Source organism: Astatotilapia calliptera, chromosome 20, assembly GCF_964374335.1.
Source record: "Astatotilapia calliptera chromosome 20, fAstCal68.1, whole genome shotgun sequence".
NCBI classification, from domain to species: Eukaryota; Metazoa; Chordata; class Actinopteri; order Cichliformes; family Cichlidae; genus Astatotilapia; species Astatotilapia calliptera.
Genome location: NC_137441.1, coordinates 8,328,327 through 8,355,454, shown reverse-complemented (window position 1 = coordinate 8,355,454; position 27,128 = coordinate 8,328,327). Strand labels below are relative to the sequence as shown.

Here is a 27,128-nt window from a genome sequence, read left to right as displayed (position 1 = left end):
TACCTCACCACTGTCTCGCTGTCTTCATGTGTTCTTCACCACCCTCAAATGCTTCTTTCCCACTATTGACTTCCAGATGCAGTACCATAGTCCCTGTCTGTCATATACTTACTCCAGATTCACAAAAGCACTCCTTCTGACCTCCTCTATTCTTCTCTAGCAACAATCTGAGATCAACCATGTCATCTGTACTGTTCTTTCTCTGCATGAAGCCATACTGCTGCTCACTAATCGTCACCTCTCTTCTAAATCTAGCCTTCTCATGTCTTCATGGTGTAGCTCATCAGCTTTATCCCTCCGCAGTTACTTTACAATACACTACACTATCCATGTTCTTTAAACTCTATAACAGTAGCTATTCTCATTTCCTCCAGGATCCTCTCACTCCCTAACATTAGAAATACTCCACATGATACTAAACAATCTGGTTAAAAGGTCCACTGCTCTCTCCTAGTCTTCTTCCATACCCCCAAAAGGGTGTAATCTGGAACAACCTGCTTTCCACTCTTCATCCCCTTTATTGCTGCCCTTACTTCCTCATTACTAGCAAAGAAAGAAAAATGTATTTTCACTGTAAAATGGGAAACTTTATTTTCAAGGATTTATGGGGAAAGGAATAGCTGGTTGTCTACAATCAATGGCATTCTTTTCATACCAACTGCATGCATGGTTGACAGACTGATGGTCAGGCCCAGCATCTGTGGACTGTGACATAATGGCTCAACAGTTTGTTTCAAGGAATAATTTAACTGTGCAATACACAAGAAATGGTTAAAATGTATCAAAACAGAAATGTACTGCACTTCCAAATACAGTACACAGGCCTACAGTTGTTTTCATTCTTAAACTGGAGCATTTAGTATAAATACGCTCAGCCTCAAAGTCATTCATAATCACAAAATGCAAACAAAACTAGTGGATAAAGTCCACAAAATGTATTTGGCACACTAAAAATGATCCTTATCTTAGTTTATTTAAGCCGGGAACACACTACATAAAAAAAGAACTTGAAATAACTGATTTTACAGTGAAACCTCAAATACTGTGCAGAGTATGCATAGCTTAGTGACCAGTGGTGACAGCTTGTGTTGTAACTTAACTTTTGTGATGCAGACATCTTGCATCACAGCTGTCCCAAATATTTGGTTTTGTAAGACTCGACTCGTTCAGATGGGGTGATTTTAAGCCTTTTAACGGCATTTTATGCAAATCACTAAACATGCAAGGCTGATTCATCTCTTACACTGAGTTTCCTTTAAAGTGCGTCGTGTATTCCCGGCTGTTGGCAGATTTTGCCTTTGCAGGCAAGATTTAAAATCAGCAAAACACCCAAAATGCAATGTAAACTAATCCACATCATGCAGCCATTACGACATGCATGTTTTAAAATCTTTGTAAACTCTCAGCAGAATCATTAGCTGTCTAGTAGTCCACATCTTCTAAAGTGAATTTTGTAAACAAATAGGGCCTCAAACATACATTAAAACAGCAGGAACTGTGCAACACATTATACAGTACATCAATGTTTCCAGAAGTTATAAGAGGTGATCTGATGCGATTGGTCCCCACTCCTGTGCTCTTGCGCCTGATATCCGACTCAAGGTAATGCATTAGATGGCATACAATCCTTAGAGTGTCCCTTCAGAAGAAAGAAAGGGGAACGCTGGGCTCAGTTATCTTCCTCCTCTTCATCCTCTATGGAATCTAGGAGGGGCCTGTGCTTCAAGCAGGTCTGGAGGTAGTTCACCACTGTCCGCTGGAAGTGTTTGATGCTGCGGGGCTCTCTCAGGATGTGGCCTTCATCTGGGTACAGCTGCAGAGAGTAGTTGGCCTCCACCTTTACCAGACGGCTCAGGAGCTCAGCGCTGTGCTGGAAGTGTACTCTTGCTTTGGATGAATACACACAAACCCACAAATAATGTAAGGAAAATTTACCCCTCAAAAATATAGCTGTCACATTTTTCATAAAATGAACATGATCTCACCGTCTGCAGTTCCATGCAGAATGAGGAAGTTCTCATCTTTCAGCTTGTTAACCTCCTCCAGCATGGAGGCAGTCTGAAAAGATTGCAAAAGGGGATGAGATATTGGGTACACCTAAGCGAAATAATAGCAGTCTATCACACTGGCTCCGCAGTAAATCCCTCCTTGACAAAAAAAAGTTTCAATGTTTAGTATTGGTTTAACTCTCTACCCCTTGAAAGTAGACTAGAAGTAACCCTTAAACGACCTAAGCTCTTTTCTGAACCGAACAATCAGTTTCTGGGTTTCTGTCATATTTCAGGGTTGCTTACATAGCAAAATTACTGTGTCTATATGAGAAGTAAGTGAGGGTGGTCTTGACGGCTATCTTTGAAAAAAACAAACAGTAAAAACTAATCTAATGGTCATCAAATCATGTATTTATTGATACATATCATATACTGAAATGTCAAAACTCATAATTAAGGTTACTGGTGAGGTCGTTAAATGTCGTCTTAATAGGGTAAAAAGTTAAAGGGTGGTTATTCAAGTTTGAAATCTTACATGAGGCTGTGGTTTTTTGTTCAGGACAATTCTATCATCAATGTATTTATAATATTTCGCACCATTCATAAATCAGTGAGGGAACACAGTACAATTCAACAGCTCTGCAAACTAAAGTCTCAAAAATGACCATAAATTGTTATTAACAACTTGGTAAAATGGTTTAGTTATTAGTGATTAACTTGCAATCAACTTCAAGTTATCTCTTAACCCATCAAAACACACTGAGACTCCTGAATGTCTCAGTTCTAGACTAACTTTAGAGTCTCACCAAGTAAGCATGTTCCTCCTTTGCAGGAAGTCCAAGGTACCTCTCCGAGAATGCAGCACCTTCAAACAGTAGAAAATTTTTTCTCTGATAAATTAACAGCCTCTGAGCTGTGACACAATTTTCGTAGCCCGGTTACATGAATAGTTAATGACAAGATCTCTGCTCACTGTAAAGCCTGAAGTCAGTTATTGGTGCCACAGCAGCTGAGCACTGGAAGAGCTTATCTGTTGCTGCCAACATCTTGAGAGTTAAATAACCACCAAATGCCTGTATTGAGAAAATGAAACGTGTTAACATCAATTATATCTGCGATGAGTTTCATCCAAAGGAAATAAATGTCTAAAATGAAAAGTGCCATAACCTTTCCATAGAGGGCCATCCGGCGATCGTCTATATAAGGCAGCTGCATTAACAACCTGCGGAAACAACGTAAAAGACCTTTAGTTTTTCAACTACCAAGATTTGTTTTTATATTTAATCTATAAATGCTTCTGTTTTAGCATAATTGGACTGACTCTATAACTGCCAGATAATCTTTGACTCTCATTGAGCCAAGTTTGCGCGGATCCACAGCAGTGGTCTTCTGTCCACGGCCAACCCCGCTCCTGCCATCCACCCGGGCCAAGGCCACATTGTGCATGCTGGAGAAGACCTGAGGCCAGTCGAGGGCAAACTCCTCCGTTACAGACTGACTGCCAGGAATGCCATCTCTGAACAACAAGAGGAATAAGATCAGCAAGTGTGGCGAAATCTGTTAGTCTCGGACGAGCGATCAAAAGATTAGGGGTCACAGGTTGCAAAACAAATGGCAGCTGACATTTATCAAGCTTGTTTAATGATACTTACACAATGATGAGGAGAGGGTGCAGGTTGGCCTCATACCCCTGAGGCAGAGATAGCTTCAGGTGCAGATCTACAGAAAGGAAACGGGGCTTGAAGAAACACATTTGTCTGCATTTATTTTTTTAGTTACTAATTACATCCCAACCGAAGGACATTTTTACTATCACTCACAAACAATTAAAACGAATTACTGCTTTGGTCAATACTTAACTACAGTTGTCCCTTCCAGGCTGAGATTCTTGTTCTGCCAGTGCTCCATTGTTTCTAATGATATTAACTGATTGCTTAAGTATACTTCTTCAAACAGAGTTTAACAAATAAGTGCAGCGGTGTCTTTGCGGTACCATGGTTATCTGCTGAGAGTGTCCTGAACAGAGTCTCAGGGAGTCGTTTGTCCTCCAGAGCTTTAGACAGACGGCTGTTATCTTCCAAGACGACATACCCTGTGGAGATTAAAAGACAAACAAACCCCCCCCCCCCAATACTGTCTTAATGTTTTTCCCCCATCAAGACAGCCGCAGCATGCCACCTGGTTCCATATCATCTTCACATAAATGGCTCTAACTGAGAGCCACAAGCAGAGGGCAGTGTTCACAAGCATGACAGTAATGGATTTACACTTAGGCTCTGCTTGAATGTATTGCTCTCTGTAGGCTGTCTGGGGAAACTGCAGACAGCCGGTGTGTATGTGTATATGTGTGTATTACTTTACCATTACTGAGACAAGAAGATCTAACACTCACTGGAGGGTTCCTTTGTACTGTGAACCGTCACTTTAGGGATTCCCGGGCCTGTGGATTTTTCAAATTGACATTATAAAACCAACTGTCTGAGCAATGCAAGCCTGTATGTGTATAAATATGCACGTGCGTGGGTGATTTACCCAAACAGTAGAGTGTAAAGTGGGTTTGATTGGGGCTGAAAACGGCTTTATAGAAACGGCATCCATCTATGAGGTTACAGGTAATGCACTGGCGCTGAAACACTCCATCTAAGTCCACGCTTTGAAAAAAAGAGAAGAAATTATTGATCACACTTCAAAAGAACAGGAAAGTCTAAAGCAGTTTGATTTGCTCCAGGAGTGGGACAAATGACTGGGGCAATATAAAGGAAAATGTCAATGTCAAGAGACAGACTGTTCACAGAGTTGACTTTTCAGAAACAAATGGGGTTCAATAAGGTTAGACGTAAAAGTCGTTATACAGATTGCTCTGTTAGGCAGTGTTGAGTCTCTAAATGTCTCTCCACCACAGTGCTTACAAATTTCATACAGTATTAATCATAGACAAAGTTTAAGCAAGCCATCTTCCCTTCTCTATAATGGTGAAGCATTTCCCCAAGCCCGAAGGTATGTAAGCTCATAAAAAAGATATGAAAGCTAGGAGGCTGATGAGGGAACAGACAAGTGGTTTACCATAGGTGAGATCATCTGTCTTAAATGACTCTGGCCCAAGCAGCTGGTGTGGCTCATATACAGCTGATGCAAAAATGTGCAGCTACTCTTTCTTAGCTTTATTTGATAATTTTATAGAAACATTAATGACCCCCACATGATATCCTGCTAACATTCCCACCACTTTCTTTGGTTTTAAGTAAAGTATCTTGACAGCTATTGCCCGGATTGTGATAAAGTTGGCTTAGACATTTATGTTGCATTTGAGATAAATTAAAATTACTTTGGTCATCCTCTAATTTCTCATTTAGCAACATCCTGAGGCAAAAATAAAAAATTAAGTCTGTCACGGTTTATGGCCAAGTTCCCAGAGCATTAATGACATTTCCATCAGCCTCAGCTGCACTTTGTGTTATCTTCTAATTAGCAAATGTTAGCAAATAAGAACAGCCTCACAGAGCTGCTAACAGAGCAGCAGACTATAGGTCTAATTATATGTTAGAACAAGTAATGTTAATAAGCTAAATATCTAATTACCCTGACTACTGCCACAATGTTGCACAAAATCTGCATCAGGTCAGTGTCTATGACAAGCAATTTTAACACTTAAGTGACCTTTTTGTAGTTTCATTTTATGTATCAATAACTGCATTTCTCCTAATGCAACGTTTAATCTTGAAGGTTCCACAATAACATGACTTGCTATAGCAATATAAAGTACTGTAAAGTAACTTTTATATTTTTGGGTGTATTTTCGACATCCTGAATTAACATTCTGTACCTAGACATAGAAAAACAGGTCTTTGGTCAAGAGTCAGGTACTTATTTTTAAGCACTTTGAAAAACAACAGAAGTTGACCAATATGCCCTCCAGCTGAAAGAGCAACAGTAATGAATAATAAGAAAAAAGTAAAACAAAGGTCTGATGGGAGTTAAAAGATCAGAGAGGTTAGGAGGTGCTAATTCATACAGTGATTTTACAAACAGGCAATAAAATCTTTACATCAATACTAAGATCACCTGTGAGGAAATGCAGAGAGGTGAATATAGATAATACGTCTTAATTAAATATGCATTTTTTAGGTGACTGCAAAGACTAGCTGCCACGTACATAAAGAATTATACAGCCAGTGTGAAATGAATGAGGGAACCACCTTCTTAAAGTCAGAGAAGGAAATGAAGCTAAGAAAATGATTCTGACAACTGATAAGTTTATTTTCATTAAATGAAAATATTTTTTTTTGCAAAGGATTAATGGTAGCCAAGGTCACCACAAGGCATGAGACAACAAACAATGTTAAAAGCAGGTTATTCAAAACAGCCAGAAGTGAGGCTGCGAAATTTTAGTTGGTTTTGGAGTACATCTCTAATTAGTAGTTGAGCTGAGAACTACTCTTTGTGTTTTTGGAGTGGTTTTTAATCTTTCATTCATCTTTCAATGGTTTCAAACATCACTTTAAACAGAGGCTCCGTATCAAGGTCTGCCTACCCTTTGGGTCCCTGGGCCTTTACCCCCATTCAAACCATTATATATCATAATCCATTACAAACCATAATTACAATTTCAGATCAAACATTACCTGTAAAGGTGTCTGCTCTGTCTGGATTCCTCTGTGCTCAGGAAATAGCTGAGGAGGACAAAAACAAATCATAGTTATAGCACGTTACTCACAGTATAGTCCTAGCACTGCAGATAACATCTGAGAGCCCCTGCTTCATCCTAATTATTCCAGATATCAATAATTCATGACAAAAATCTATTTACAGCTATTTACATACTCCAGCATGTAATAAAAAATCAGCCATATATATTTTCTAAGGCAGAATTAGAAATGATGATTTTTCTCACAGTACAGTATTTCTCATGCTTACCATCCACTCCTGTATAAATGTAATCATAGGATTGTACACTTGTGTCAAATGTAAGTAGAACACTGTAAGTCAGAACTACTTGTCTTCAGGCACAAAGCAGCTACCTGGGGGCTTTGAGACTGAAAATAACTGCCTTTCTTTGCTTGTCTGCCATGCTCACACCTCAGTCAATCAGCTCATGTGGGGTTTCTGGCCCCAGCAGGATAAAGACAGATTTAAGCCATAATCTGCTCTGGTCCAGTCTAAGTAATCCTTTACGCTCTTCAGATTCGATGCAATGCCTTCCAAAGTCAGAGTTAAAGCTGTTTCCTTTGGGGTATTTAACCGAGATCAATCCTACATGTTAAAATGGCATTTTAGTTATTTTTAATTACAATCACGTGTGTTTAGCCTGATAAAAGAGCCTGCTCCCCAGAGGTTGACACATCTAGAACTTATTCTCAGCTCACAGAGCATAATTATGGCCAGTGTTCGACTCTACTATACCCGCTGTCACTTGTGTGTTCATGGTAAGAAACAGAGCACTGATAAAGCCGTATTCGCCCCAGCACCACACACTGTGGCTCACACATACATTTTTCCAGCCTTCTCGTCTAGGGCGCAGAGCACGGTGACATCCCAGCTCCCTGATGTCAAGAAGCGAGGAGGGACAGAGGGGATGGCAAGCTGCGTTAGACAGAGACACAGAGATGAAGAAGTAGACACCTTCGCTGACTAAAAATAGGCAGAAGGATACAGCAAGAATGCGCCAGAAGACGACAACAAACACGAAGAAAGGGTCATGAAGTTCAATCGAAGAAACTGACACAGAGGGAGGTGCAGGCAGAGTACTTATAATTATTACGTTTTTTTGGGGAACTAAAGTTAAAGAGATATAGGAGAGAAACCTCAGAATATGAGCCCAAAAACTACAAAGGTGTTAACTTTGAAAAGATAATTTTCTCCTGCATAGTTTATGTTTCTTATAAAGCATCATTAAACATGTTTAATTACCCTGCTCAAGATGAATGAGCTGTAAAATGGAAATAAACTGCAAAGATAAAAACAGCGAAGGACCAAGAAAATATTAATCTGCAAAATCACTCCGGGGATAAAGACTCAATTGTTTGTATAATTAGGGGGAAAATAAATGCAATCAAATAGCTTTGCCTGTGAAAGAAATGGAGGAGACGGTGAGAAAAACACACTTTAGCTTCTATGCTGAAGAGATTAGCAATCACAGTGCGTTTATGTGACCTCCCCCAAAATGTTAACAACAGCTTATTTTAAAAACCTCCCAAAACTGACCTGGGCTGCAAGACCAGCAATGTGGCGAAACTCTCCACGAGCACCTTGTTTTGCTGGCAGGATGGTATAGAAAACAGAGCCGTCTGCTGAAAACAGTGGCACATCCTGCCAAGGAAAGGACACAGTCAAAAGAGAGACAGAAGAAGAGGAGTGAACAGATTTCATAGGACAAAAGAACAACATACCTGTCGCTGGTTTTGCATTATGTCCATGGCCATCTTGTGTTTCTGTGAATTTTAATTTCAGATAAGGTAGAAAAACATTAGTTATATGAGTTATAAAGTGCTTTATACCAACAAAAGTGAACTAAAGCAAATGAAAATAGCGTAAAAATAGAAATTGTTGTGGGTTAGGGTTCAGCTTTTATTCTTTAGACTTTTTAATTGAATAGAGTTACCCGAGGCTCTCAGTGTATTAGAGATAGATAATAGTAGAGGAGAGGGCAGTAAACACTGAACAAATATGGATTACATTCTTTCAACTTTTCTCTAATGTTTACTTTTTCTTTAATGTTTTTTCTTTAGCCTTCAGGATTAGTCAATTCTGTTAATGTGTTTTTATTATTGGACTCCAGTACAGCGTGCTTTAGCGCAACCTCTGATAACACATCGTCTGACAGTCACACACAAGTCATTCTAGCTCCCTTTCCTCTTCCTTTAAGCCAGCTTTCTTTTGATTGCTTGCCCCTCACAAACACAGGATCTGAACTGTATGGGCGGGGCTTTTGTGCTCACACAGAAAAAAAACTTCGAGAAACCAAGCATTTAGAGCACTCTAGTACGTCAGGATTTGGCTTCCAGGGCTATGCAAAAGTCTTGAGCCACCCCTCAATTCCTCATATTTTTCTGGGAAAATGGGAAATAGATGCAGCAATGTACTGAAACATGCAAACATAAATAGAAATACAGTATATATGTCAAAAACATAATTTGTTCTGGTATTGAATGGTGGATCAAAATCTGTACTTTTCTGTGTTCATAATTCATTTTCGATAAGATCTCCAACAACCCTGGCTGAAGGGCAGCCCAAAACCATGACGAGGCCTTCACTGTGTTTTATAGCTGCAGACAGTCACTGTTTGATCTCTCACATGACCCCTTCTATACATACTGATGACAATACAAACCAAATATTTTGAATTTGTCTTCATCAGTCCACAACATGTTCTCACTCCCAAAGCTTAACATTTTACGCTAGGTGACAAATCGTCAATATATTACGCTTCTGGCCACCCAACACGTCCCTGGATTACGTGACTGGAAAAATGAGGAAACATGAGAACCGCTTGGAATGAATCTACACATTTACGTTTGTTTTACTTAAATGGCTTTGGGAAACACTATCTAACATCGTTAAAGTGCTGTTTAAGGTTAGGGATAAGGTTATGGTAAGGGCTGGAATACATGGCTGGAACGTATATTACCGCGGAGTGTCATTCTACTGGATTACATCCATAACTCGGCGCGTAGCCTGAGAACGCGGACGGACACCTTTCACGTTCCTCAGGAACACCACGGGACGTGACAAATCGTCATTATATTACACCTTGGGAGTGAGTCCCATTTCTTCTATAACTATCAGACTGTAGTGATGATGATTTGAACCAAAATTTTCAAAATCGAATCCACTGGTTGTAACTTGACAAACCTCAGACTTTTTCCTCTTTTTCTGTTTCCTTTCCTTAAAAAAAAAACTCTTGACAGCCACCCTTCCACTGAGACCATTTCTGATGAAGCTTCAGTGAACAGTAGATGGATGAACTGAAGGGCCAGATAGATCTCTTAAGTCCTGTGTCAGGAGTTTGCTGGATTTTTCCCCACAATTTCCTAAGTACATGACTTTCTGTTCATCTTCTGTAGATGGGAAATGAGAACAAATTGTGCTTCTCGGGACAGGCTGCTAGTAGGAAAGTCCCCAGAGATACAAGTAAATTCGTTTATTTGCTAAGTTGTCTGCTATGTGTAGACACAGCAGTGGTTCATCCCTTGAATTAAATGCCGCTTTTATGCTCGAATGATTCATCGTTCTGTGTTACTTGCCTTAACAAACAAACAGAGATTCTTCTGAAAACGGTCAGGTACAAGGATCGAACGGAAAATGAGGGAAAAAGCCGCCAATGTCCAAAGAAAAACTTTAAAAGACATTACTTTGAAAACCTGGAGAACTCTTGCTCAAGACCTCTTCAAAAAGTTACAAGCGAGTCTGGCGCCTTGGAAGCAAAATGAGGCCTCGCTTAACATTTTTTCACAGTACTGTATACATGACAAGAAGGAAATATTAAAATAGGTCCCTTTTAATATAATATTTTGGAATATTGAAGTGAGATCTGTGAGGATTTATAGAAGAGCAGCAGGACTAAAATACTGCAGTACATCACTGAAAATTCTTCTCATGCAGCAAATGACCTTAAATATTAATCCAGTCAGTGGAGATTTGGGAGCTTAAGGAAATCAATCTTAACTCCCAACACTGTGTAAATGAAGCAAAAAATTCTATTACAGCTGTATATTGCAGCAGAAGGTGCTCAGATTACTAATGTGGAACAAGTGATGACCGCTCACCTCTGAGCATGCCCCTGTGGTAGCCTCGCAAACACAGAGCACAGATTGGTTCTGTGCACGATTCAGCCAACGAACTGCGAGCCGGGTGCTGCTGATCCAAGTCACCATGGATATGTAGTTGTCTCTGAAGAAAGAAAAAAGGATACATGAAGAAAGTATTAGAAAGTGGTGCGAAGAAACTGAAAGAAAAAGAAAAACAAGCAAGAAAACTTTGGACACGTGTAGTAATTTCAGGTGTGCTTTGAATCCTTTAAGGCTTATTCTGTTTCAGCATTTACGAAGGTGTGCTACCTGGCTCTGAGGGAGTCCGGAGGCATCATTTCCAGAGTGTGAGCTGGACCATACAGATTCACCACAAACAGACTGACTGATGGGATACTTGAGCCAGCCTGTGAAGAAAACCCCCCCCAGATAAAATAAACTTAAAAAATATGAAATGAATGCTCTTTATAAAAGCAAATCTTTTTAGTCATGCAAACAGCAAGAGACCTACTGCACTACTTGTCAGTCCGCTATTTTGGTTCAGGCTGAGGCACAGCAGCTTCAGAAAGACCCTTTGTTTTCCCCTTTATAGTTTATTTTATAGTTTTGCGAACTCAACTTCAAATGATGAAACAGTGGCATTTTTCTAAACTGCCTACACTTGGTGACTGCAAAGTGCTTAGCTGTTTTCACCTTAGGGTAAGGGAAGAGCACATTGGAGGGGTAGAGACCACCTAAGAAATGAGGTATTTCCATCACAGGTGTAACAGAGTTGTTGATGCTGAGGTATGCAAGGCGGGCACCATCCACAGACCACCAGTGGGCGGCATATTGTAGCAGCACCTCCTCTGTTTTGGAAGAAAGAACTATTGTAATATCAAAGTAAAAGTATGAATCTGGAGAGTCAGCAGGTGAACTACATTTTACCTTCATAAGTCCAGTCAGAGAGGCCGTTCACCACGTATTGCTCCTGGTCAGTGGATGTAAGACGCAGGGGTTCGCTGGTCACACTCGGTTTGTAGTAGATATCTCCGTCAAACACAAAGGCCTGGCATGAGCAGCACAGACAGAAAGCACCGCCAATCCATTATCAAAGACAGCAAGGTTGCAGACTTCATTGCTGGCTCCATGATTCGAGAAGCGGACACCCTCCAAGAATGAATGAATCATTGGCTAGCACACACACGGGTGGGAGCCAATACATCTTCACTTGCCAGTTAATAAGCTGCAGATGAGCACTGACATAGCAGCAAAAGCCAATTACATTGCAGGTCAGGTAGATGAATTATATATGTATTATGAGCACAAAACCCCATTACAGTGCGACAGCCACTTCAGGTGGAGTTCATTGTATAAGATATTGTACCTTTGACGTTATGATGAATAAAATTATGTCAAATGGAGGAGGCATTCAGCATTATTTTGGATTTTAAAGGGTGATAAACACTTCCACCATACTGACAGTTTTAATTGATGCAGATGACAACACATGAGTAAGGCCCTCACTTACCAGCTGGTTCCCCTGAGGTCCCCAGGAAGCGTACTGTAATGCTGCCTTCTGCCCCTCTGGAGGGCTGAGTTCAAGCAGATCCCTGAAACACACACAAAAACTCAAACATAAGCCCTCCATTAGGGAACACTCTCCTCTTTGAAGCCATCCAAGGTCCATCCAAGCCCTGCCCTTGAGGGAGCTACTGCACTGTGAGAACAAAGGGGCAAGATGCAGAGAGGGAAAATGAAACAGAGAACGGGGCTGATTCATGCAAGAGTGCAACATTTCTTTTTCTATATTTCTAGCCACAATTTTTTTTTTATTTCCTTAGGACAGGCAAACATTTTTCTCCAAGGCATACTCGGGCAATATTGCAGGTCCTCCAGAAATCCTTTTCAGAATAACTCCTTAGAATTTCAAGGGATCACTCACAGCTACCAAAGAGTTTTTTTTCCCAGAGATAATGCTGAATATGATTCTCAGGCAGTGAAATCTGAAGTACAATACAAACCTTATAGAGCCTGGAAAGAACACTGACAAATGAATGGACGTCTGAAAGAAACATGAAATACTGATTCAAATGAAACACGCTTTGGGGAAAGTTTTTTTTTTTTTTTCCAATCTGCAGGTCTGCTTGCATTGGTAACGCTCATGCCCAGTGCAGCCCATGCATTAGCAGTGATGATTCCACCTACCCATTAGCCACACTGTAGATAGCATAGGAGGCAGTGAAGGACTGAGAGAACACCTGAAAAAGGTAGAGGATATCATGCACAAAGGTGTGCCGCACATAGATGAAAACACATACTTTAGTGCTCACACATGCACCTGAGCATGTACAATTAAGGTTAAATGCAAATGAGACAAATATTATGACAAAAAAATTTTACAGTTAAGCGTAAGCAACAAGGAGCTATGTTTGCATCATCTAAGTGCTTCTGAAATCACTGCAAAGACTGAGTCAAGTGGCTTATTACCTGGCAAAAAGGAGCAGCATAATTTTATTCCAAAATTACAAAGGTAAAGGTTTAGTGAGCCTATAAATATTTCACTGATAATAGTTATATTTAATATTATTCTTTCACCTAAGCTAGAATGGAAGTGGAAAATTGCTTCGTGCTGTAAGTATTTGCATATGCAATCATTTTTAGTAGATGGTATTTTAACACTCCCCTACTTTTTATTGAGCCAATCACATCTTTACGTCTTAGTGATATGGACTTAATTTGCAGGAGTCATTAAACTACTGGCAGCAATTTCATCCATATTACATCATAACTGAGATCTCAAGTGAATAAGAGAAAGTTGGACCTTCAAGACTGAGCAAAAGAGACAACACCAAAGACATGGCATGTGAAAGAAAAGCACAAAAAATGAAGACAGACATTCCCATTAAACAGCATCGTTAAGGTTAATATCCTTCACACTGAGCTCTATAGTGGCTGGCAGCTGTGTCGCAAACCTTAGAAAAGCATCAGAAGCTCTGAATAATTAAATTAACACGTGTGTGAACGTATTTGTGCATGTAAGTGTGTCTCTTAACTGCAACTGATCAAAGCAATAGCTAATGAATTCAAGGCAAAATATTGATTTGCACACCTCTTTTTTCAAGCAAAGAGTTGGAAGCAGCATTTGCCCACTGGCCACTAAGGGCCCCAGCCACCTGGAAAACCAATCCCTAAAGAAATTAAATGTCACATCCTCTATACAACACAATTAGTAGTGAAATTGGATTTTTTTTCCCCCCTTCTTCAGTGCTGTCTGTTGTTAGAAAATGCATGAATGGAATGACACAGCGCTAAAGCTGCAGGGATAAAGGAGTGGAAATAAATTTTAAGGCTATCTAAATGAAATCGAAATCTGATTGTAGCATAACGGCTGCGCATGAGGGGCTATGCATTAGGTGGAGCAGAAAAAGAGCTGTTCACAACACAAAACAGGAGCAAGAAAAGGAAGAGGATAACATGAAGTGGTGGACACAAAAGGGAAAGTGAGGGAAGAAGATAGAGTGAAAGGAGCCGCGACAGGACGTTAAAGGGGGGTATCAGTCTTCAAGACCAAAGGGGGCAGCACTGCTGTCAGCACCATACCAAATCAGCTATTTGTGATTTGTTTAGAAACCAAAAGATTCTGCTTGTGATTTAACATCACTGGCAGATTCTGTGTTATTGTGTGTTTGTGTGATAAATAGAAAGAGAGAGTGAGAGCATCTGTCATAAAGAGGCAGAGTGAATTCTAATGTGGTTGCCAGTAACATATCATAAATCCTCCAGATCGTGCTGCCTGTCAGCCTCCCTTTTACTACCCACCCCCTCCATGCTGCCAAATAGGGGGGTATGGGCACAACACATGATTACATTCTCAGAAGATATTGCTGGATAATGTGACAAAGACTGCGTATAGAGATTACAGCACCCTTTGCAGGAGCACAGTTATTAGAGGCTTTTGTACAACGTAAAACTCACAATGCGGAGATAATAGCATCCTTCCTTCTCAACATTGTTCCTGCCTCACATGCATTACTTAGCAGCCCCACAATGCGCTGCCTTTGATACAAGCACCCATCAGGGTTTGCTGCAGAGTGCAGACCCAACTCCCTTTGCTTTTTATTTGTCCCGAAACTACACTGTCTTGGCAGGCACCGGTTCATTTGCCTCCGCTCATCAATCCTGGTAACCTCCACCGCCGCTGAACTATTTCAACATCACTCATTTGAAAATATGTACGTCCTCTCTTTTTTGCCTTTCTGCTCTCACACACACAGAAAAGAAACTCTTAAGGCAAACCTCTTTAATTCAAATAAGCTTTAAGAAAATATATTTTCCTGTAGGAAACCTGCTTTCTCTTGTTCCTATGTGTGGAAAAATTCCCTAACTGACTTATGCACATACTCTCTTATCAAAATCCATTTATTTTCACTCACGGGGCACAACTCTCCCCTAAAGCCTCTAGAGGTAGTACAAAATCCAAAGAAGCCTTTTAACTTTACACATAGCCTGCACACACATTTCTCTCTCTACTACAGCTCTCTCCTTCTAGTATCTCAGACATTTTTGGGTATTCTTTCTGACTAATTTCAACTGGGCATTGTATCTAAGGTCAAGCGATGCATATCCCATTTGCAAACTCCTCCATCGTTACTGCCTTTCCCCACTGCTTTCTGTGTTTTTTCCTCTCATTCCCTACCACTATCTGCTCTTCTGAACGGCAAAGCCGCTGCCTGGCGCAAACTGCTTCAGTCAGCACAAATCCCCCCAGAGATAGACAGAAAAAAGTGAGTGAGAGTGAGGAAGATGAAGCAGGAGAAAGAAGGAGGCAGCCACAGAAAAGAGGAGCATGGAGGAGGAATAGCCCCCGCGCACACTGACAATATGCCAGCCATGCTAACACAGAAATTTATTTCTAAATAAACAAACGATTCCAGGTGCCATGCCTATTGTCTCTGATTTCTTCGAGTATGCGCACACTCTGAGCATACAGATTAGACAGGACATTTCCTGCTGATATCAAAGGAAGTATGCTAATGACATAGAGTACGATCAACCAAAGCAACCCACAATCTGGGCACGGATCTGAGCCCTTTCTCTATAGAAATGTGTGAAAGCTGATTGAATCCCCACTAACCGCTCAATAATTTAGTTAGAATGGATGCACTGTGTTTGTGATGATGCTGTAACACAGCAACAGGCTCATTCGTTCCCCCCACACAGAGAAAATATGATACGCAGTGATTAGAGCAAAAGCAGGTCTCTAAAGGAAACCCAGAGAAATGGAAAAGGCTGTGAGGTTGAATAAAGAAGAGACCGAGAAAGCATAAAAATCTGTTTAAAGATTGTTAATAAAAACTCAGGGAAATGTGCTGAGAGCCTTCATTTCCTCCTAATTCTGTTTTCTTGCCTCATCGATTACTTGCACATTACACAACTTGCCTTCCCTTTGAAGAAAGATTCACCTATTTATTAACCATGAGGGCATTTAGAGAGCGAGGTGGCTGGTGGGGGGTGGAGACACAGAGCTACGCGGTGTTAAAAGTAAAGTGAGCAAAAGATCTGTGTTTTGTCCACCCCAGCGCTGATCTGAAACCACCTGCAATCGAGATTCTCGTCAGATTCTCATTAAAATTCTCCCCCCCCCCGAACAGGCAGAGGTGATTTCATTACTGCAGCTCCAACTTCACCTCTTCATCTCCTTGATCTCCCCATCCCCCATTTGCACTTGTGTGCTAAACTCTTCACGGCAATCACATTCAAAGCTTTCGTCAACTCCCTGCACGTCGTGCCATCAGCCAGTTTAAATATTCAGCCCCTCATATGTTAACCCAGTCATCGAGCAAGTGGTGTTATGGAGCTGAAGATTGCTGCAGTTGCATAAATGAGCTCACTCACACGCTCTTTTCTCCTCACACTCCTTCTGTTCTTGCTCTTCTCCTCGTTTTTTCATTGAGGCTCTGATCAGGATGCATGTCACAATTGTTTTGCTTGTCACTAGTGGCCTGTCAGACATATGGTGGTCTGTGAGTCATAACAGCTTGTCTTTGATACTAGTGGATAATTCATGACCCTGGATAATTTCTGGATAAGATTGATGATTCTTTCTGGGGAAGTCTGAGCCCACTTGTCATTCAAAGGCAACTTACCGGTCGAATGTTATATGCCAAGAGGACAAACCTCTTGTCTGCAGACACTTGGAACTGAGTAGTGGTCAGGTCCTACAGAAAAAAAGACAACAACGCTTTATTAGAAAATCTTCTTTTTCATTCCAAAATGTTTTAGAATATTTAGTATGATAATTCCACTTTTAACTGCCTTCTATCATTTCAAATAAAGCCTGTGACTGTTATTCTCTGATGTCGAGTTTTTCCTCAAGAATCATGTCTGTCTTGTACTTTCTATAGCTGCTTTACTGGAAACATAAGCAGCCCATTATTATGATGCCGATGATGCATTTATAATTTTGTGATTTCTGCACATCTTGCAAATGCCACATAAAGTCACAGAGGAAAGAATATGATGTAAATAACGTGGAAATAACGTGTATTTCCAAGTGACATTGAATAAACTGAGCCACACACACACATTAAACTTAATAACCGTCATATATCCTGTAATTTTTGTTTCCTCTGTTGTGTACGGGGTCTCCAGCCTTTCATGTATCCAGAACAAAGCCAAAGACCATCAAATATAAATCACTGCCGACAGAATATCAGTCTTCTTTTCACTATTGTGGTATTCACTAAAACAAAGATTTCTTCAGTCCTTTTATTCAGTGTGTAACAAGATATACACAGAAAACTCACAAATAACCAAAACTACTGTTTGTTCTTCAGTGCTATAAAAAAGCTACATACCTTCAAACATTAATCTACTCTTCTCCTTCACATTTCGACAGTTTTAATGTTTTATATTCTAGTTTAAACCAAGTAGCTGTGGGACGATTATAGTTTAGTTTAAAATTCTCGAGGACATTTTCTAGCTAAAACTCCATGTCACACTAATTCCTTCTTCAGATTACTGACTTCCTCCATAATTCATGACTTAATTAAAAATCCCTCTTACAAGCCAGTTTTGTGTCATGAGAACATGTGCCATGTGTTTAAGGCTTGTGGTGATCTAGCTTTTGCTTCCCATGTTTTTGCTTTCATTAAAATCTTCATTCACTCGTTCTTCATTGTCTCTTATACAGGTACGAAACTCTTGGAAATAAAGTTTTACTGATTTAATGTGAATTTTTTATCTTAAGGATAGACACTATATTTAGGTGGATCTGTCTCAGCGATTCATTTATTTAAGGAAATCCTGTATACTTCTTCATACCAAAAAAAAAATCTTTTTCTGGAATTGGAAACAGCAGCAAAGATGAAAAAACGCTCTATCCCAAAACCGAGGAGTGACTTCTCAACCTGACAGCACAGCCCTGCTTTAAGCTCCTCGGCAATGACCCACATAAGTCTGTCAGTGTCGTGCAGAGGCGGCGTTCAAAATGATGCCCCTGCTTGGGAAATTCTCTTTGAAGGCTCGTATTGAGGGCTCACAGAGCAGCCAGATTGGGGGGGAAATTAGACGATGCTGTCACTCTTCCAAATCTTTTTTTGTCTGAAGTGTGGGATGTGGAGCAGTGGGAAATACAGCATACTCCTCTTAATCTGTCTATTTGAGCATCAGTGTGCCCAGGCCTCTGTGGATATGATCAATTGTGTATACTGAAATCTATTCTCTAAAAGTTTAGTGTTCCTGTTACTCACCAGGGAGCTGTTGTCCAGCAGAGTTGTGGTTATGTTGCTGGTGAGGCTGAACGACAGGACATGTCCCTCTCTGGTGCGAAGAGCAACTTCGTTCTCTAAAAAAGGTTGAGTTCACAGAAGAAGGTCTTGTGCTATTAGAATGAAAGAACAGAACCAGTGGCTGCTGCTGCAAACCAGTGGCTCAGTCGTAGGTGACCTCATTAAAGAGGCGTCAGACTGTTATGAGGACTTTATCAATGAAGAGTGATTTGTGAGTGAGAATATGGATCCTTACCATTCAGCCATGCCACACAGGGGTTATGAATCTTAAATTCTTCACTCTCGAGGTCCTCCATCGTGAGATGGGAGCGAAGTAACAAGTGAGACTCGTCTTTAAAAGCAAAGAGACAGCGATAACTAGCACATCAAAAACTCTCCTTTGTTTACAGAAATGCAAAGTCTGAGGCTTTTCGCAACTTGGCCTACATTCCTGCTTCATCTTGGATTCATATTTTGCATACTCAAAGTTACTGTTATTACTTTGCAACACTCAGTGGAATATTTTTCTATAATGTAAAGATGTGGGGGGGGGAGTACCACTGCGAGCTTGCCTAAAATTATCAGCAGTAAAACAGACATCTCAGTTCTTTAAGGGACTCAGTATGGCATCAAGCACAGTACAGCTACAGGAGCATTGGTGCATTTAATATTTGTACGTGTCATTACCATATTATGAGCACAGGGCAGATGTCTCATTACCACATAAGTCTCAGTTATGGAGCCATGTTGCTATTTAAATTTAATAATAATTCTCCTCTCTTGAAGAAGAACATTAAGAGTTTCATGAGACTCCAGAGCTGTCCACGCAGAACTGTCAGTAGCCCAAAGAAGCCACCTCACTCAGTCATTGAATTCAGTATCTGAGTGTGTGAACTAATCTATTATTAACCATCACAAAGTCGGACCTTTAAATCATAGCACGGTGCTTTAAGGGTTAACAGAATATATCCTGTTTGTTTAATCTTTACTGAATCTAAAATGTGAACCCAAGAAGTCACTTTTGGAGGTTTTTATGTTCTCTCTAGTTTGGCTGTATAGCTTCCTGAATTTGTCCTTGGTTGCCTGGCAACTGCTCAGGGCCAAGAAATTGTCACCTAGATTAAAAGCCCATAAACGGTTGTATTTACACTGTGTTTTTTTGTCAGGATTAAACAAACAGGAGAGACAGCGTTAATTAGTGAGCTTTAGAGGTGCTGGTAGCAGGATCCTGTTACTTCTGGAAAGAAGGCAGCTGGTTCCCTCTGTTTCCAGTCTTTATGCAACTAAGCTAAGCTGCCTGGCTGCTGGCCTCATATATTCCCTGCCCTACTATAGACTTATGAGGAGTGTATGCAATCAGCACTGCATTAGAGGTTCTTCAGTGCTCCTTAAAACATCTCCTCTCTGCTATGATACTTTTACTTTCCCCAACATCTTTCCCACTATTTTAACCATTTTCTTTGTCCACATTCTTACCAGGTGTGAGGAGGATGACGGAGAGAATGACCAGAGACATAACAGCTAGGATCACCACCATGGCGATCCCTATGCCCTTCCAGTTCCTCGGAGGACCATCTGTACTGCCCAGGTCCTTATGTTGAAGAGTACACAAACACACAAACACTGTGATGAATGCGAGAACAGCTGAGGAGGAGGACATTAGTGCTGCTTCATTTCCACAGTCACAGAAATTTCTCCCCGACAGGCTCAGGGGGCTAAGACCAGCCTTCAGCATCGTAGGGCTCTCACTGAATTACACCAATTTTCCATATGAGAACAGCACAAAATTGCTGCATATGAGAGATATGTCTTTAATTGCGGCACCAATTTTAGCCACGCCGTAATTTTTTCTTTTTTTTTTTTTTTATCTCTGCTTCATTTCACCTGTTACATGACTGATGGGCCATGTGGTACAGCTAAAACAGAGGGGGATGAGTTAAAGAGTTGTTGAGAAATGTGTTGTTCTTGTGTGCATTTATAGAAAAAAAAAAAAGCTATCTCATACTTCACCTCCAAAGAGCTGCTTTGTGTGTCGGGATTTAAACAACAGCACTGGATGAAGTTGTTAAAAAGGCAATAAAAGGAAGAAGAAGATAATATGATGAGCAACAAACAACAAGCAATTACCAAGAGAAAAAAATTTCAAACTTTAGATTCTAGTCCTCGTGTACCCTCCGAATGCAATCAGGGGAAACTGATAGAATGAGCCTGCATCAGTATCAGTCACAATTAAACACAATTGTGTGTGATTCCCAGGCTGTGCCCTGCTCCCCTCATAATGAGTTGCTGGCACTGCTGGAGCCGCGCGTCTGCTGGAGTGTGAAAGTTCAGTCACAAAGCAGCCATAAAACTCAGGCTTCATTATTTCTGTTCACCCCTTTGACTTGGCCCTCAAAACCTCGCTGGTCCTGATCACTTTCCACCAGGCTGTCAAGAGGAGGGCAGCGGAAGAAGGGCATATGGGGTGCACTGGTCAACAGATTGCTGCTCTTCCGTGCTCCCTGCATGACACCAGATGCCCCAGTTCTGTGTCATACTATCCTTGACATCAGCCTTTAATATCTTAGTACTTTCTCTCCCCCACACATGTGCCCTTACCTCTCTTCACTGTCTGATTTAAAGCCCCCGATACTTAGTCTATTAAACTGCTGAAAACTGACGATGTACTTACATAGCTGGAGTTAAAATGTCTGGAAAAACTCATTTCCATGTGTGTTTCTTTATGGGTCCAACTGCATCAAAAGTTTAGTTCTGAGACACATTTTTTACCACTTTCTAAAACATTACATGTTTTCACACTCAGGGCCTGCCAGCACAAAACTCCTGCCAAGGTCTCATCTTTAATAGATCTGCTCGGCTGCAGTATCGTAACATGTTCAAAATTAAAACCAGTTACACCTGAAGGGACAACTTGTAAGCGATGTTTGAACTTTCTGTGCAGGCCAGAGCTAGGAGATTAATGTTGAAGGCTGTGTATCTCCTGCCTGGTCTAACACTGTTTTATCACATTTTCCTGCCCTCTTGGTTAACAATTGCTCCCCAGTCTGCTTCTGGTAGATAAAAAACCTATAGTATGTGAAGACTTTGGTAGAGTACAGTTACTGAATCATATTGCACAGTTAGCAATTTTGGCTAAAAGTTTGAAAAACTGCTATAAAAAAATTGAAGGTCTATAAGAAAACAGTGGATATGCTGTAAAATGCAGTCATTATTAAGCATAAAATAAAACTGCATTGTTATTTCAGTCAAAACAGGTATTTTCAACTAAAGTCTTCACTTAACTGATACCACTACACTTGCACGTCCTTTCTCTCTTTATATGAGCAATATGAGACCTGGAACATCTGCCTAATGAGATGCACAGCTCTTATTATTCTCCTGAGCACAGACATTAAGCTATACTTCCAATTAAGGTCGCGCTGTTGTTAAGGCAGACAGGGAGAATCCCAGATTTCAGTATATAAGGAGTTTTGTCACGCTTGTAAATGAGGTACAGAGCAGACAGACTGAGCAGAATCCCCAGAGTGAACATTGGCGAAGCTGCTAGTGCCTACTGGCTGCTGGTCACAAAGCATGTGGGAACCTAATGCAGCACAAACTGCTGTCACAGTCGAACAGATGACAAGCTGTATGACAGACCAGGTTTATCTCAGTCAGCACCCTGACGGACAAGCAAAAATATCTCCATGTGGGTTTTCTGCTGAGCCAAACCACAACTGAATCACACATAGACAGTCTTTTTATTCAGCCTGCGTGATCCCACACGAGCTGGAGTGGAATCCGGGATGTGGTGTCAGTCAAACACCAGAGGGTGCAAGATTGCAAATCAAAGGCAATACCTCTGTGGATAACTCATCCTGAAGGCATCCCCGTGAGAGGAGTTTTGGCGAACCATGCAGAACTGAATTTGAAGAGAGAGAGAGGTCTTACATTTGCCAGCAGAGCCACAGGCTTTTCATTCAGCCAAATCATAGAATCAATAATGTGTACAAGGTCCAATGGGAAACAATTAACAGTGGGAATACAGCCACTGAGAAAACTTTTAGATAGACACTCTTCCTTAAACACTGTTTCCTGCAATATATGACAGCTCCTAGTGGAAGAACCTCACAAAAACTAAGCCTGTTTTGTGCCTTCTACCATTTCGACTTAGAATTTACACTAAATAGAAGCAATTGCTTATTTACCTGCACACAAACAAACTGGCCCCCTTTCCTCAATGAAGTGCACACAAAATCAGACAATTTGAACTGTATTGATCGAGTTTGCACACTACAAAAGCAAGTCACGCCAAACACAATTACTCAGTCTGCACAGCCATGCACCACAACTGGGTTGCGCAGAATCCAGGCGGCGCTCAGAATTCATAAATTAGGCTCAGGAGACCTCCTTAACTCCATCTTCTGTGTCTTTGCGGCATCCAACAATAAATCACATGCAGGGGAATGAAGAAACCAATGCAGGCTGTTCAGGGATTCTGCTTGTAGATTTGCATACCTCCGGGCACCCACCCTACTCCACCCCATCCCTTAATACTGGCCAGTAATGTTTATTGCACACAAAACATTGGAGAAGGCATCAACGAAATAACTACCAACATATAAAAGGGAGAGATGTATTGGCAGTCACATACAGCCCTCGATATAAACAAAAGCTTCCTGATTTTAAGGATTCACAATAACAGGTTGCAAGGGACATCTGCAGATAACCCACATATGCATTATCTTGTCAATATTTCCCCTTCCCTTCATTAAAAATGAAAGTCATCATTAGAGCAAACTGCTAACTTTAGCATAGTTTGAATAAATGGTAACCAAACTGCTGTAGTAATGACATCAAGACTGATCCGTATCTAAGGCTGTCTTTCATGAACTTCAGTGCTCTAACTCACTGCACCAGAATTATGATTTTTAGTTTCTTATCCCCCCCCACAAAAAACCCCCCACAAAAAAAACAGTAGGTGGTAGGACACCATATGGAACAGGGCAGTTCTTTTTGCCCTCGAGGCTATTACCAGACAATGCAGCAAAAGCCTTAGTGAAATGAAAGGCTGCTTTAGCCTCTACTGCTGCAAGGCTGCCCTGTCTTCTTTTCATGCTCCCCATCACACGCACGAAAATTACTGTACAAAAGGTTGCTGTACAAGGGAGCTTTTCCTCAGCGTGTCCAGCCACTCAAAGTGGCCAAGCTCCTGCCTTAGGAAATAAGCAGCATCAGTAGAAACACATGTGGGAGAGCTACGGGTGAGATATAGAGTTACAGTACAAATAAAAAAAACGAACATGCCATTTTTTAGCAAGCTCTAAAGGGATACCAGCAAATGATATACACGTAATAGGTTCAGTGTAAGAGCTCCCAGTGTCATGCTGGCACTTAACCAGCGTTAAGGATAAAAAATATTGCTGTCACTGCTAGTTGCATTCCTTAATGGCAGGGATTTACTGAACCACAAACAAAGCGCTGTGTTTTTCTGACACAAATATGCTTTATTTTGTTGATGATTGTCACATTAAGTGGAATCCACAATCCAATTTGTACATTCTCTATCTAATATTTTGACACACCAACACATGACACAAGTTATTTTCACTTTTTTCTTTTCTGGTCCAAAGGCCAAGAGACAGGTGGTGCCTCGTGAGGCTGTAGATTGCAGTCTTGTAATACTAGGCTTTATATAGTGTCAATAGTATTTGAACTTCGCTGACTTGAGACAGGTGAGAGTCTATAACCCAGTGAAGCAGCAACAAACCCTCTTATTGAAAATGAACAAATATTATTGTCTCATTAATTGCTTCGCATATTGATTGGAGACTGCACTGAGATGCTGTGTCACTTGCAGCTAATGGAATATTTATAAGCCTCACAGCCGTTTGTGGCCCTCTGAAAGAGACAAAAGTGCAGAAGGATTATAATAAAAGATTCTTTTAGACTATGATTTCATTAATACTTCCTCTCATCAGCTTGTAAGTAAAAGACTTAAATATTAGTGTGTCATTTAATGCCAGACATCTCTGTGATCTGTATCACAAATAGGCTACGTACTAATTAGATATAATTAGACTACTCAATCTAGTCTCTTGAACACTTTCACCTTCAGGGTAGCCCTGTTCTAATGACCACTTGATTGAAACCCTTTCCCAAGAAGAGTGACAGTTTGACCTGTTCATTATTTGACTTGCCAAGATTTAAAAATGGACTCTGCTGAAGAGCAGCCAATAAAAATTCCTGAATAATTCAAGATTTATTTTTTAATTTAAGGGTTAAATTCAGAGTTTACAAATGATGCCACCTAACTTACGTGTATTTTCAATTTTACATTAAACCATTTATAACGCAACCACACTTACACACCATCGGTGAATGAAAGGCAGAAATGAATCTTGCAGATCACATCCTGTGCAATAACATTACATGTAAATGCATATCAGTGAGCTCACAAGTTGTTTAGAGGCAAAACTGTCTACTCATGAAAATACATGAATGTTACATTTGAATAGGGAATCTGTATGGAATCAGAATTACAGATATTATGGAGTATGTGCCATAACTAGCAAGGGTTTAAAGTGTAAAAAGAAGATATTGGCTCATAATCTTTGCTCATTGACAACACATCTATGCAGCAGAGGGCTGATCAATCATACAGCGCAGCCTGCCTCTTTATCACTGTGCAGGTCCACGCTGGAGGGGACAGTCTCTTAGAACAAATTCTCACGTCTGACTGTTGGAGGAATGGGCATTGTTTCTGGTGCAGATATTTTGCTGAAAAAGTCTGCATGGGACAGAAAGACAATGTAGGAGTGACAACGACCGGACGTTAGCTCAGCCTGCACCGCAGTGCACAGAGTCAAGCCTGTCCAGGTGATGGATATTAACGAAGAAAAGTGTGAACGGGCGAAAAGGCAAAAACACCAATTCCTCACTGCACATCACAAAACACCCCCTTCTCTCACACACATACACGTGCTCTGAATCTAAAAAGAAAGAAAAAAAAAGTGCGGACAAAACAAAAGAAAATGCACACATACCAGATCCGTGGTCATATTTTGTTGAGTTGTTGCAATCATTGTTATCCGCTGCAAGCTCTGCTCTGCCTCTGTAGCCTCAAAACTCGCCGAGCTGCTGCACTGTTGTCTTGCGGAGCCTTTTCTGTATCCTCTGCTTCTTGCAAGTTTGTCCTCGGTGGGCTGGTGGTCCCCCTCCCCACACTCAACCAACCCACTCCCTCTAAACGTCTCTCTCCGCCTCAGTTTCTCTCTGGTTGGGTGCCTTTCGTTCATTCACTCATCTGTTTTTAGGCTATTAATCATGATAAAACATTGTTGGGCATGTAAATACAACCGTAGGCGACTCCAGCTGTTCAGCTTTTCCAGTCCCCCTTTAAAATGCGTAATTATAAAACAATAAAACATGTTGGAGGTGATATAAGCCAGATTAACGTAAAAGCACAGGTAAAGGTTAGTGCTATAATTTAATAGCGTGACTATTGCCTCTATAAGTAAATTAAAGCGCAGTGAACGCCTATTTTAATATAAGGAGAACCACAATAGGCAAGGACCTTTCTATAGACACATTTAGCCCATCTGTCATGACTTGATTAGCTCATACACAATTATGAATATAATATGGCCAGAGAAGAATAGTATTGCTTTAAAAGTATGATTGGAAAAGTTAAAAGTTAAGGATGTGTGTTTTAGGGGGTCGAACAGAACACATTTATTATGGAAAAAGGGAAACTATTTGCACTCCTGTCGAATAGAAACATACCCATATTATAAGGTGAAGATAGTTATTTTTATAGGTTTATTTAAAAAAAATTTCAATAATAAATTATGCATAAAAATTAATAAACACAGTCTAAGCGAAAGCCCTTTGGGACGTTATGCTCTAAAAACATTAAAATATATAATTAATTTCAAGCAAAGCAATAATCAAAAATTGACACGGAAGAGTTTGATATACAGTGTAAAATTCTTAGCTGCCCTGCTGTGATCCTGGTTGTGCAGAAGGGTTCGTCCTGTTAAAAGGGAGTTGTTGTTTTTTTCTTTAAAGTGCTTGCACAAATTGGGCTGCCTGATTTGGGGGATTTTCTCCAGAAAGCTATAGGGTCTTTACTTTACGGTATAAAGCGCCTTGAGGCGACTCTTGTCGCGAACTGGTGCTATATTAAAAACAAAACTTTAACTGAATTATGACCTCTGTTGGACACAAACAGGTTAAGGATGGTAATTATAGTTTTTGGTGTATCCGTGGCCCTGCAGATTCTGGCCATATTACTTGCTAGCATGAGCAGTATATGTTTTATAGAGTGTCTGTGTTTTGACAGCCGCAGCATAACGGCATTAACAGTCCAAACTCGGAAGTCGTTATTTTTCCACTTACGTGCTCTTGGGAAAAAGCACGGGTCTCTATTTTTGAAAGATATGACCGGAAGTATTACTTTTTATTCTCATTTCTTCTTTGTTATAAATTTATTCGCTTATTTGATTGCTAAATATTAAATGTATTATCATTAGGGTTAACACTGGATCAGTTCTACCCATTCTGACGCAAATCTACTCGCTTACCTGTGAAGCGACTGGCCGTTACGGGGGTTTTACTTTGAAAATACAAACACGGAAGTTGCATCTATTTTTTGCGTTCAC

At 40.5% G+C, this 27,128-nt stretch overlaps 1 protein-coding gene across 2 annotated transcripts; it reads right to left on the bottom strand.

Moving 5' to 3' along the window:
- Positions 1-565: 565 nt before the first annotated feature.
- LOC113013101 (inactive dipeptidyl peptidase 10) lies at positions 566-25,884 on the bottom strand. 2 transcript variants are annotated; one of them, XM_026153719.2, is made up of 25 exons: positions 25,512-25,878; positions 19,963-20,077; positions 18,743-18,838; positions 18,469-18,563; positions 16,864-16,935; positions 12,923-12,975; positions 12,246-12,327; positions 11,663-11,783; positions 11,429-11,583; positions 11,045-11,142; positions 10,754-10,877; positions 8,378-8,419; positions 8,193-8,297; positions 7,480-7,571; positions 6,614-6,661; positions 4,524-4,642; positions 4,384-4,431; positions 3,985-4,083; positions 3,644-3,710; positions 3,313-3,507; positions 3,159-3,213; positions 2,965-3,064; positions 2,798-2,856; positions 1,986-2,058; positions 566-1,887 (listed from the first exon to the last, which is right to left on the bottom strand). In XM_026153719.2, exons 1-25 carry the CDS (start codon positions 25,761-25,763, stop codon positions 1,670-1,672), a joined length of 2,583 nt encoding a protein of 860 aa, XP_026009504.2. In that variant the 5' UTR covers positions 25,764-25,878; the 3' UTR covers positions 566-1,669. The 2 variants fall into 2 exon arrangements, with proteins under 2 accessions (XP_026009504.2, XP_080151112.1); XM_080294986.1 differs by having other exon boundaries at positions 1,710-1,883; positions 25,512-25,884.
- Positions 25,885-27,128: the final 1,244 nt, after the last annotated feature.

Bases quoted from the DNA above. Each gene is read 5' to 3' on its own strand.
- LOC113013101 (XM_026153719.2), bottom strand. From the start codon at position 25,763: ATGAACGAAAGGCACCCAACCAGAGAGAAACTGAGGCGGAGAGAGACG. The intron at 11,584-11,662 runs GTAAAATGTAGT...CTTCCAAAACAG, and splicing joins CTCTGACTGGACTTATGAAG to AGGAGGTGCTGCTACAATAT. The intron at 2,857-2,964 runs GTGAGCAGAGAT...TACTGTTTGAAG, and splicing joins AACTGACTTCAGGCTTTACA to GTGCTGCATTCTCGGAGAGG.